The 13,054-nt window shown below is 36.6% G+C and overlaps 1 protein-coding gene across 4 annotated transcripts in view; it reads left to right on the plus strand.

The window, feature by feature from the left end:
• The window catches only part of PLEKHM3 (pleckstrin homology domain containing M3), an 87,122-nt gene that overhangs the window by 48,727 nt on the left and 25,341 nt on the right, over window positions 1-13,054 (plus strand). For 2 of the 4 annotated variants that reach the window (XR_015795177.1, XM_088135601.1), the window contains one exon: window positions 12,295-12,452. The exons of the other annotated variants lie outside the window; for them this stretch is intronic. Coding sequence is in view for 1 of the 2 variants with exons in the window: in XM_088135601.1 (XP_087991727.1) it covers window positions 12,295-12,452 (158 nt within the window). In the remaining variant the exon portion in view is untranslated. The remainder of the gene's footprint in view (window positions 1-12,294; window positions 12,453-13,054) is intronic. 4 annotated transcript variants of the gene reach the window in all.

Here is a 13,054-nt window from a genome sequence, read left to right on the forward strand (position 1 = left end):
GAATTGATTTGAATGTGTGAAGGAATTACAGAAAATGCTTGAAATAGTGAGTAAATATGGCACTGGGTTATTTGGAAATGACTTGTCATAGTAACTTACCTGCTGGGTATGAACGGACTTCAGGCTTCTTTGATCCACCCAATTTTTTTGTAGAATTCCAAAATCCACCTCCCATACAAAAGACACATAGTTATAACAGAATGCTCAAAGCGTACTTTGAATCTTGGAATTTATTTTCAGTCCCAGAAGTGAACTGAGTACAGATTACTTTCATACAAAAGGCCAGTTCCTGGTTATTCCAAGCTTACATTATTGTAAAAGCCTGAAATAGATGTTATTAAAAAATCTGTTCATGTTACAATTTAACCGTATGGAGTCACAAATCCTTTATCTATGGCAGTTTATCTAGAAATCTGCTGGTAGATCCTATCTAACCACCCAGAGTCACTCCGCAGTGAGATGGGTGGTGACAAATTTGAAATATAAATAAAATAAAAATAAAATAAAAAAATTACCTTCTGCCCAACCTTCCTTAAGTGCAGAATAGAAAGTGGCTTAAAATAAGAAAATCAGTTTCCCCGGGTGACAGTTTGTAATCTTAATGCTTTTTGAACTACCTCATTTCAAATACGGACTTGGAGACGCTCTCCACAGATTCACAAATTGTCTGGAGGAGAGGGGAAAGAGTAAGAGGAGCAGGGTTTCAGACTCATGTTTCATCCATTTATTTAGCTACTCTGACAGATAATTTTGTGTGTTGATATACATTTAGATTTTTCCCCCTCCTTTACACTTCAAGCCTTTCATCGTGTAATTCAATTACTGTTGCTCCTGCTCTGGTGAGTAATTTTTGCTTTAATCTAGCTCAGTACTTATTATCAGCCCAGAAAGTTTTCTGCGATTCTTTTGTCCTTTCCATCTTGTTTCATTACTTCTTATGTTTAAAATAAAATTGTCTGTTTCATTTCTGTCAAAATGATGTATTAGAAAAGGTTGAAAAAAACAAGACTAGGACCCCTTAAAGGTACTTATGATGATGATAATGATGATTATGTGCCATCAAGTCAGTGTCGACTCTTAACAAACACATAAATAGATTTTCTCCAGGATGATCTGTTTCCAACCTGGTCCTTCAGATCTTCCAATGATATACCCATCGCTGCTGTAATTGAGTCCATCTGTCTTTCTGTTGGTCATCTTCTTATTCTATTCCTTCCAGCTTTCCCAGCATTATAGACTTCTCAAGAGCACTAGGTCTTTGCATAATGTGTCCAAAATATGATAATTTCAGCCTGGTCATATGTACCTTCACTGAAAACTCTGGCTTGATTTGTTCTATGATCTATTTGTTTGTGTTCTTCACTGTCTATGGTATTCTCAAGAATCTTCTCCAACACCAAAATTCAAAAGCATCAATATTCTTTCTATCCTGTGTCTTCAAAGCTCAAATTTCACTTTGATAGGGTGTCACAGGGAAAACTATTTCCTGCATGATTCTGATCTTTCTTTGTGGCATATTTCTTGACTGCTAGTTCCATTACTGTTGATAGTTGATCCTAAAAGGCAGCAGCTGCCCATCACGTCAGTATCTTCATTGTCAGTTCTAAGACTGGTTGCTGTACCTGTTCTCATTAGTTTGATGGTCTTAGTCCCATTTTTTCACTGTGCTCCTTTACTTTCATTACTATAGTTTCCAGATCATTTGCATTTTCACCTATCAGAATACTGTAATCAGCAGAGCTCAGGTTACTGATGATTCTTCCACCAATTTTAGAACCACACTCAACTTCCAATCCAGCTTCCTCAGTATATTTTCAGCATATAGGTTGAATATATGAGGGGACAGTTTAGAGCCTTGTTACACTTCTTTGCTAACCTGGAGACAGTCTGTTTCTCCATGTTCCATCTGGACTGTGGCTTCCTTACAATAGGTTTTGCACAAAGACAATTAGATGTTCTGGGATTCCCATTTTCCTAAGCACATTCCATAGTTTGATGTGGTTGACATGATCAAAGACCTTTCTGTAATCAGTGAAGTAGACATTTACTTCTTTTTGGTATTCTTTGGCTTTCTTAATTCTCCAGCATGCCTCTGCTGGAAAGAATATTTCTTATTCTTCAGCTTTTTCTAAAGCCAGCCTGAACCCTTTCCATGCAGGGTTTTAAACTGTAATGGATGATCCTAAAAATTATTTTGATGGCATGTGAAATTAAGGATATTGAATGATAATTTGCATACTCTGTTAAATTTCCTTTTTTTATATATTGGTGTAGATTGACCTCTCCCAAACTGTTGGCCATTGTGTTATCCTCCAGATTTGCTGGCATAGTTTGGTTAGAACCTTTACTGATTCTTCTGTTCCTTGCCATATTTATGTAGATATTCCATCAATTCCTGTAGCCTTCCAACTTGGTAATGACCAGAGTGCTGATCTAACTCTGTCTTCTAGTACTAGAGGTTATAGGGAATATCTTCTAAGTTATCTTGGATATTGACATCTCTACTGTACAGAATGTCAGTATACTTTTCCGTCTTTGTCTGATCATCATTGGTGTCCTTTAGTACAGTAAACTAATTTGAAGCTGGAACCACCTTCTGAGTTTGGAGATCTTTTTTATAATTCTATTCACTCGGGGGGGGGGGTTGTATGTTTTTGTTTTGGTGCCTTTGAGTCAGCACTGACTCCTGGTGACTGCCTGGACAAATCCCTGCAGTTTTCTTGGCAAAATCTCAGAAGTGGTTTACCATTGCCTCCTTCCTAGGGCTGAGAGAGAGGGACTGGCCCAAGGTCACCCAGCTGGCTTTGTGCCTAGGGCAGGACTAGAATTCACGGTTTCCCAGTTTCTAGCCTGATGCCTTAACCACTACACCAAACTGGCTGTCCTCTTCACTCTGCTAGAGGCTTATTTATAACTTTTCACACATTCCCAGAATGTTTTTCCATCAAAATTGCTCTGTATTTTCTCTGCCACTTTTATTCATTAACTACATTCTTTGTCACTTTTTCCTCTTTATATGCATTAAACAATACTTTCTTTCATCTTTATTCTTTGCAGCATTCTCTTATATGCACTTTTCCCTTATCCACAGCCTCTTTGATTTCATCACCCCATATACTAATGTGTTTTTTTTCAGATAGCTGGCCTCTTCCTAGAGCATTATTACTGGAAAATGTTCGAGCTTAGGTGGCCTTGAAAAAAGAAATATTGATGCATGTTTCTTACTGCATTATAGATAAATTTTGGGAGGGGTTCCTAACTTTATATCTGAATTTTTTTCTAACGTGAAGTATTGGAAACAAAGGTAAAACATCATTTAAATCTCTGAATAATATTAGATTACTTGGTTAAGTGATGCAATATTATATTTTTACAAATGTTAAGGGACCAACTATTATAAGAAAATGTTAATAATTCAGGAGATACAGTTACTTTCTATTGGTTTCCTGTCACTGATGGAAAGCGCTTGGATTCAATAGAAACTTCTACTAGATCTCCTTCACCTTCCTTATGCTATTTGCCATGCTGCTCAGAAGTGTCCCCCAACTCTCTGGAGCAGTTTTAGGCAGCTTAGGGGAAAGGGGAAGATACCCCCAATTGCCTTGCTCTATATCACTTCTCAAAAAGCCTGAACACAATTGGAATGAACTTTTTGATACCTGTTCTTCAGGGATTTAATTTTGGCAACACATCAGGAGTGACCCAAGCCAGTCAAGACACTGAGTCAAAAACACATGGATAGGGTTCTTGGTTTAGTTGCAGAACTGAGTGGAGAAATGGCTTGCATGAGTTATTCAGGTGGTACAGGGAAGTAAAGGAAAATAAACATTGATTGTTCCCTATAGGATCCCTGCACTGTTGCTGCTTTTATTGTAGGATCAGATCAAGCCCAAGATTTTAACTATTTTGGTGGATTTTTCTGTGGCATAGAATTATCAAGCAAGGTTGGGAGAATATAAGCCTTGTACTTATCCTACTAGATTTTCTATGTAAAATGCATTTGGATTGTAGGACAATTTGTACACTATAGCGTAACAGTTACATTCCATGGTAAGTTGGCAACTTTTTCCAGCTAATTGAAATGAGAAAAAATATATTTATCACGCTTTCCTTATTTTGTTTCCTCTGGAGAATATGCAAGCCAGTGAATTTCAAAGTTACTTCATTTTGTATTTGTGGATGTGGAAGAAGTCAGTGAAGCCCTTTAGTTTAGGAAATATGCCATGACCATGCTGTGATTTACAGATTTGGGCTGCTAACCTATATCTACTCTTCTGGGAATAAGTCCAGTTGAACTCATTGGGTTATTTCTGTGTATTTGAGTGTCAAATAATATTCTAGATACCATTTCTTAGAAGCTTGAACAAACAATTGAACAGGACTTCCTGTGAGCACCATGGTGAGCTGATGTCTTACTAGTTTGTTGGCTAGTAAGGCAGCTTTTGCAAGGGAAATGGCAGCTGCATGCTGGATGTGTAATCTCTCTGGATCAAAGGAGAGATAATTGAGATCATCCACATAACTCCAAACAGCCGCTACTGGTGAGTAGACCATGGAAACTATCGTTTTACAGTCGGCTTAGGAGTGGAGTTGCTGGGAGTTGGGATTACATCAAGCTCACACTTACAAAGCAGCCTTAGGACACTAAGCTCAACCAAGCCTTATATCTTAATCACTTTTTTGGATTAATTTTTATGCCTTTTATATTGGAGAGATTAAGACCCTTCGGACTGGTGGAGTTTTACTGTTCATCGGGTGAGTCTCCATCACCTTAAAAGACAATGGTGTAAATTTGATCTTAAACTTTTTGAAAATATATAAATGTTTTTTGGACTGTGTAGCAAAAGGGTGCTTAGTATATGGATTTTGGAAAGTTAATAATGGATTAAGGGGCCAGAGAAATTTTGAATTATAGTTTTGAATTTATTAGAAGATATCTTCTCATGAGAATGTGGTGATTGCTTTTGTTTTTTTATGGTAAGAAGACCTAGAAGGTTGGACATTACAGGGAGCCAGAAGACAAAGAAAATGGAGCAGAAATCCTTAGTGCAAACTTTTAAATGCCTCTCAGCCAAGTTACTGGATAGAATGGACCAACTGCTTGAGAAACTGGACAGAATATGCTTTAAAGAAGTTGTAAAACAAGAACAAGTTGTAATGGATGTTTATGTAATTAATTTGAAGGAGGACTTAAACATAATGCAAATGGTTTTGATAATTGATTATCCCCTAAAGGAAATGAACAGATATCAAACCAGGAAATTGATTTGGATAATTTTTTTTCTCCTGGATATACAAAAGAGCTCTGGTAAGGTTGGAAATACTTTTTTAGAAGTAACAAACAAAAGGATAAACTTTATCTAATGGACATGTGAAAGAAATCTGTGAAAATTCTGAAGGATTTTTGTTTGGATACGCAGATGATCAGCAAATTACCCCTGGACTTTTTTTGAAGGGGTTAAAGCATAATTTGAAAAATTCAGGGAAGGTTTATAAGTTGGCTTGTTTGATCAGGGCTAAAAGAGGAAAATAGATGTATCTGGCTGCCCTTACTGGACTTTTGCTGACAAAGATTGATTGAAGAAGCATTTGGATTTTGTTTTTGTTTGTTTGTTTGTTTGTTTTTTGTTACTTAAGAAATGAGTTATGGGGAGAAGAGAGATTATGTTTCATTTAGCGACGGTGATAAAACTATTTTACCTGCTGGGATGAAGGGGGGAGTTACTTCCCCCCCTTTTTTCTTTTTTTCTTTTCTACACTTTCCCCCTCCCCTTTTTTTGTGTGTGTTTTTCTGTTTGTATTTTTTGTAGTTCGTATTTACTTTTATTTTTTTCATTTATAATTCTTAATAAAATTATTTTTTTAAAAAAGGAACAAACAATCGAGTGAGCCTGATAGAATTAGTTATATACCACATTTCTTCCATTTTAACATTTAAAAAATTAGGTTCAACATATATTAGTGAGAGGATGCGAATGAACAGGTGTTTTGCCCTAGGTAGCCATCTTTGCAGTGTATTTAAAAGAAAACCCACCGCGTAATAGCTGTTTAATATTCAACATGCTCTACGAACAGAACAGTTTAATACAAAGAGGAAAGCGTGAAGCAAGAGGACCTTGATTTGATATATCTGTCCAACTAATACTAATCCTCTTATAATTTAGGAAGCTTCATAGATGCAAATAAAAGAGCCTTAATTTCCTCTTCCCCATCTCTAGTCCCACCAAATAACTTTAATAATAACAAAATTAAGTAAAATTAATTCTGCCAGTGACTGCAACCAGGTTCACAGCTAATTCATCTGTACAATCCCACTAAGTCAATATTTCTATTATTCACTTATTTGTTCACATGGGCATATGACAAAATTAGGAACATTCAGTTTTAAATCCCCCTTTCTAACTTATTTCATGTATGTTGCTTCATTGACTGTGTACCTGCTCTTCATTACCTTGACCTAAGGTAAGGGGAGCCAAGGAACAACCCCACTGCAAAAATCTCAAACGATCTAGCTTTCCTCTTGAAGGATATATTAGGAAACCTTATTGTTGGACTGGAAAATAAACACCCTAAACTCATGTAATATTTTTAATAAATTAAATTGTTTCAAGACTGCTGCAAAGGGACAAATTAGAATCCATCATTTGTAAGAGGAGTACAACATTGCATCCACCGAAAAGAAAACCATTAAAATAAATAGCTCAGGAAATACAAATATATGGCTGCCTTTTATATAATTTTTGGTTCAAAGAAAAACATTCTTACCCACCTGAAGTGATACAGGTATAGTAAATTGCCACCTTGGCCTTTTCATTTTAGATTGCCTGATTACATTGGTGAAAATTATGGGTTTGAGTCTTAAAGTTAGCAAGCAGAAATGAGCTGGAAAAAATACCTGGATCATAAAATCAGTAAAAAGAAATAAAGTGTATAGGGATCCATGACACACTGAGTGAACTCTATGAGGTACAACTTGCAATATTTTAAATGTTCCTCTTGAAGAATATTAAAGACTATTAAACTGTAAGATGCTGTTTTGCCAGAGGATGGCTGTTCTTTGGATACAGTCCATTCTCTGGTTGCCACTCTGTTGTCATTGTTGTTCCCAATGACCAACTCCTCACCAATCAGGTAGATGGAAGGCTGAGATGAATTCTGTCAAAAAAGCGAACGCATCCAGAAGCCCTAAACATGTCTGGCTGAGCACTGCAACTGCAAAAGGAGGCTTGTGGCTAATCTGGCTCAATTACTATAGCAATGGGAATACAGTTGCATTTTTCAACAGACTTCAGGTGTCTTCCAAACACAAAAAATTGCTTAAGATTCTCTCTACCTTCCTGCACTATATGTAAGGGAAATAGAAAAGATCCTGAGTAATGAAGGATCTTTCAGATCTCACTTCTAAATGTGCAAATGTCTTTAGAAAAGCCTGTATGGGGCTGGAATTTATATGCATGCCAGTTCACATACAGATTGTGCTTGTAAAACATATTTAACCATCTCAGTTAAAGATCTAGCAGCTGCATTTGTATAACATGCCGAGCAGTTAGATTTGTTTGTTTATTTGGTGGCTCAGCGTGTAGTTCAATCCCAGCCTGTTTGGTTAGTTTAAGTATTGTACAAATGCAGAAAAACAGTCATTTCAGCAATCAGATTAACCATGTTACATGAACACAGCCATAGCTGTAGCTTTTTATCTGTTCAGGTAAATACTCGCATAAGGCTATTCCCATGTATGTTTCCAAATCTGACACTCCCATGATGTAAATCAGAGTTAACAGGTGAACTGGTATTTCTAAAAGTCCTTGTTTTTAATAAATGTTATCTTCATGGAAATAATTCAGATCATGAACAGACCATTTAATTTTCACCCTTTGTGTTGACTTACAAGGAGCCTTATCGTCTGTATAATGATAATGATTAACACACTGACTTACAATGGTAGGGTCATAAGATAATGTAGCCTTAACACTGTCTTCCCAATGGCAATCAAACTTGGTATGGAAGTTTTGTCACCACTGTAACTTCAGCTATTAACCCTGTCTTCAGCATAACACAATACAGTGCACCCTCGTTAAATTTAAAGAGAGTAACTATAAGCTTTTCTTCTATCCGTTGGACTACATTTGCCTTGTCTTGGAGATATCTACCATACGTATATTAGCTTGGAAATCAGTGTTGATCTGTTGAACCACAGATTTATGGAACTTTGTATTCTATCAGCTAAAGATACCTTATTCTATTTATTTCTGTCTACATGTTTAACTTGTAGATGACTGGCCTTGATTTGACTACATTTTAAAATACATTTTAAAAGTATTTTCTGTAATGCATCCATGCAATAGACAGGGTAATTTGGGTTAAAGCCCTGCTGTGAAACTACAGAGTAACATTGCACACCTTAGTTATCTCTTAGCTTTATGCTCCCCTACTTTAGAGAGTGCCAAACATGTTTATATCCATATAAAGAACAATGGAAGTGCTTCTGTGGTGGTGAGTCCATACAGTGGGTTGCAGTTTGAAAACTGATTGCTGTAGAAGTTTGTCAGTGGCATAAAGAAGCATTCACCTTCTCTAAATATGACTCTTCAGATCCACATGTATCTGTGGTGCCTTGTGGGAAAGCTTTCCATATCATTGGGGTGATTAATGTGCTCCAGAATAACTTCTGAACAATATAGTGCCTGATCAAACAGCATGAAGATTTTCTTGTATATAGATGTCATATAATTTTAGGTTGCCTATATTATTCTTAAAATAATGAGCCTGGCTTTGCAGAGTGTTTCATATTCATGCCCTTTTATGGATTGTTACTTTGTAGTGGTGAAAGGGTTTGTACATCCCAGTGTTGTTAAGAGCTCTTCTGATGGAGTATACACTCCCAGAAGGGTCATCTGAAATGTATCCTGGAGAACAAAATGGCAACTAATTCCAGTATCCTGCCAAGAAAACCAACAGATGTTTAAATCAGGACGATGTGAACATGATAATGGAAGATGAGCCCCCCAGGCTGGAAGATATCCAAAGAGCAAAAAGAGAAAATGAGTTATATCTGAATAAGCAAGACAAAGAAATTAAGGGCAACAAGGAAACAAGGTATTTATTTAATAAAATTATAGAAATCAAGGGAGCTTGGACACACTTAAAGATAAAGAAATCAAAGATCTATTGGAGAAAGAAGACATAAAGAAGTGATGACATGAATTACTAAGAAATTGGACAAAAGTATCTCTACATTGATGATATGGGTTAAGATTGGATCACTGAACTAGAATATTCTGAAAAGTGAAGTTAAGAGGGCCCTAGAAAATATTGCTAATACAAGCTGCAAGAAATACCAGCAGAGCTGTTTGAAATCTTACAATATAATGCAGTTAAAGTGTTACTTGGGGCTTGTAAGCATCTATGAAAAACACAGCGACCAAAGGACTGTAAAAGATTTATTTATATTCTAATACTAAAAAAGGCCGTAGCTACAAATGCTCAGACTATGGAACAACTGGGCTTATCTCACGCGCTAATAAAATAATGCTCAAGATTTTGCAATCTTCAACAGTTCATGGAATGCAACTAGCAAATATACATGCTGGATTCTGAAGAGCCAGGGACACCCAAGATCCCATTGCTAACATCCATGGATAATGGGAAAGACAAGGGATATTCAAGAAGATGTTGCTTTTTGCTTTATTGATCATACTAAGACTTTCTGACTCTGTAAACCAGAACAAATTGTGGATAGTCCTTAAAAAAATATTGTTGGGCCTCCTCATCTGCCTATGTTTGAGGTGAAATTGTATGATGACCAGAAGGCAACAGTTAGAAGGGAGTATGGAGCAACTAAATAGTTCAGAATTGGGAAAGGGTGTATACTGACATTTAATTAAAATATATGCAGAATATAACATGAGAAATACAAGCATGAAATCCCCGGTTATTACAGCCTCTAAAAACCAAAAATTTATTTGAAACTCTAATAAAGCAGGAATGTATTTGTTCCATATATTTCCATTCTCCTTCCCATGTAAAATAGGCTCAAAACATCTTGTTGGGGTTAGGGAAACTGTAATACTATAGGAAGATGCCATCGGTGCTGTACACCCCCAAATTATTTTTTTCTGATTGTTAAACTTCTGTTAAACCTGTTTGTGTAAGTACATTCCTTCAGCGTTTTTGTTTTTGTTTGGTATCTTCCAGCTACTTTTTAGATTTGGAGTGGAATATCTATTATGCAACTTTGTAAAAAAGATGCAGTCAATGGTATGGTTTGTGCGCTGTGCTTACCTCATAGCTGTAAGGCCAAGATGCATGTTCTCCATTTATCTTTGGTACCCATAAGCAGCCCTTACTAGTGGCAATAGTCTTTTTGTAATCTGCAAAATAGGCACTTTCTCCATTGGTCAGACTTTTCCTATAGTCCTTGACAATCCAGCCCTCTCTCATAGAAGTACCCATGTTACCTCTACTGCTGTTCGAGTTTCCTCCTGCTACTAATCTTCCTCATCAAACTAACATAGCCTTGCAAAGCCTTCCATATTTCATTCATGCAAAAAGAAATGTTTATGGTGATCTGGTGTGTATAATTAATAATTTACAGTATTATTATGATCACCTATAGGCTGCCTAGTTAATATATGGACAACATGGAGCCTCTTTACCACTTTTTTAAGATTCTCCCCATTGTGCTGCTAAAATTCAGTGCTGTGTGTGTTTATTGTCTTTTTAACCCAATTAGAAGCAAGTGGATGTGTTATGCTTACGGCACGTATTTTATTTAGCCCCATCTCCATCCCAACAAGATTCCCAAGCCAAACATTTTGTCACTATCCTCTCCAGTGACATTACTGTAACGCTGCTATCTCCTATAGCACTCAAAGGGCTGTTCATTTTTTTTTATAAAATTATAGTTCTGACCATTAAAAAATTGCCTGAAGCTGTGATATAGTAAAATAAAGCCTGAATTACTAAGTGCGGGACATACTGTACAGTATTTATTCTTGGTTTATCGTTCAGGTTTCATTCCAATCATCTTTGTTTATGTCAATCAACACATGTATGTCCCATCATTAATAATAGCCCACTGTTTGTTCTGTTTCCTTATTTTTCTTGAATATCACTTCCCCAGATCTTATTTAGACTTTTGACCCTCATGAGTAGAATTAAATAAAGAAGAGCCCTTTTTTTCCTCAAAAACTGCTTATGTTACTGTCTAGGACACTGTTATAACAGTAGCAAAGCACTGGCCTTGAACCTTAATTTTAGATGGTGGCCTTTATGAATTGTTTAATGTGCAGCATGAGGGAATCTTCCTATAACATTGCCATTTTCCTACATCCCAAACAGATGTCAAACTGCGCAGCTAGCAATAACTTTTCTGCTTCCTGTGGCTGCAAGAAAGCACATATTTTAGCATTCCCATTTGGGGACAGTAACCCAAGCAGTTCCGAGGACTTCCTGTGCTGCCTACATTTTTCCATTCCACATCTGTGCAGTGGCTTCAACTGTCGCGTACAGAAGTGTATTAAGTATAACTGAGGTAAACATTCCAGTGGAATATGCATTTGCCAAATAAGTTTCAAATTATCTCTGGATACTGGACACTTGAAATATCAGTCATGGTAGTGTATTGCTTGAAATAAAAATTGTGCTATTGCCAAATATTTGGTGGGTGTGTAAATCGCTCATATTTAAGCAGCCATTAAATATGGCTTTCCACATACTGGGTGCATTTCATGGATCTTAATTTTTTTTTTTAATGAAGCATCTTGTTTTATAGTAAAATTCTGTCTGCAACCTGTCGTCTTTCAGAAAGAAAAGACCAATTATTTTGAATTAAGTTTGGTGGGCAGGTGGTGTCTACTTTTATATACTAATATAATGCAGTACAAGAAATAATACTAAAAATGTTGACACAGTGAGACTTAGAACGCTGTCCAGTTAACATCACACTAGGAAAAAATGTTATGTATCATCCGGCTTTTGTAGAATAATATGTATATGTATCAACTGAGAGACAAGGCTTTTCCTGTCTTTGCCAGCCTCAGTGCTTCCCACACCTTGAAAACGTGGGCCTGAAAATGATCCACCTTTACTGGATCTCATTTCCAGTATTGTTTATCTTCATTTTCCTTTGCAGTCTCTGGCTTAAGTATTCTAATCCATTGTACCAACTGCAGCAGTAGAAATGCATGGGAATGGACTTCAGTGAGAATGGCTCATTATAAATGAAACTGATATCTTGTCATTCCTTTCTATGGTTCATCATGATTTTATTATTTTTTTCCTGGTATCTTTCAGGTTATCGAAGGGAAGCTGGCCCCTTTCCTTGGGAAAGTAATAAAGTTTGCTACCTCCCATGTATACAGCTGCAGCCTTTGTAGTCAAAAGGGATTCATCTGTGAGATCTGTAATAATGGTGAAATTCTGTACCCCTTTGAGGACAGTTCTACAAGCAGGTTAGAAATTATGATTTGTGAGTTATATGCATATGTTATTATTACAGTTCCATAGAAAAATACAACAGAATAACTGGGAACTGGAGAAGAACCCAGCTCATGTTCTCTCTTTGCTATCTAAAAATTTCATAATTGAGTGAATAACCTACTTGTTGGATCTGAATGTAGTGGAAAATGATGATTTGGGCACTGAATTTAGCAATTGTATAAATAATTTCAGGGCAAGGGTTTGATTAGTTGGGAAAGTGATTCCTTGTAAAATCTACACCTTAGAAAAGCATGTTCTAAGGTTTCAATTTCATCAGCAGCACGGGGGGCATTGTTTCTGCAAAAGTGGTATTTGGTTATATCTGTTGTTCATGATTCCAGAAGAAAAGAGATTGCAGCATGCTCCAGAGAAGGCCCATTCTCTCTAGAGAAAGGAATAGGGTAACTTGTACAGGCATTATGCAGGTTGCAGTTCCCTGGATTTGTTATACAGTTGGTACAGCATTGGGGCAGCTGTTCCAAATCTTCTATTCTTTCTGAGGGCATTAAGAAGCACCAGAGCAGTAATGGGCACTTCTTGTTATGCCCAGGTGTCATCGCTACTATGTGAGCTG

This window comes from Python bivittatus, unplaced genomic scaffold (genome assembly GCF_059951505.1).
Source record: "Python bivittatus isolate LINGU-HERP-01145 unplaced genomic scaffold, Pbiv_v1 ctg000200_np1212, whole genome shotgun sequence".
In the NCBI taxonomy this organism is placed as follows: Eukaryota; Metazoa; Chordata; class Lepidosauria; order Squamata; family Pythonidae; genus Python; species Python bivittatus.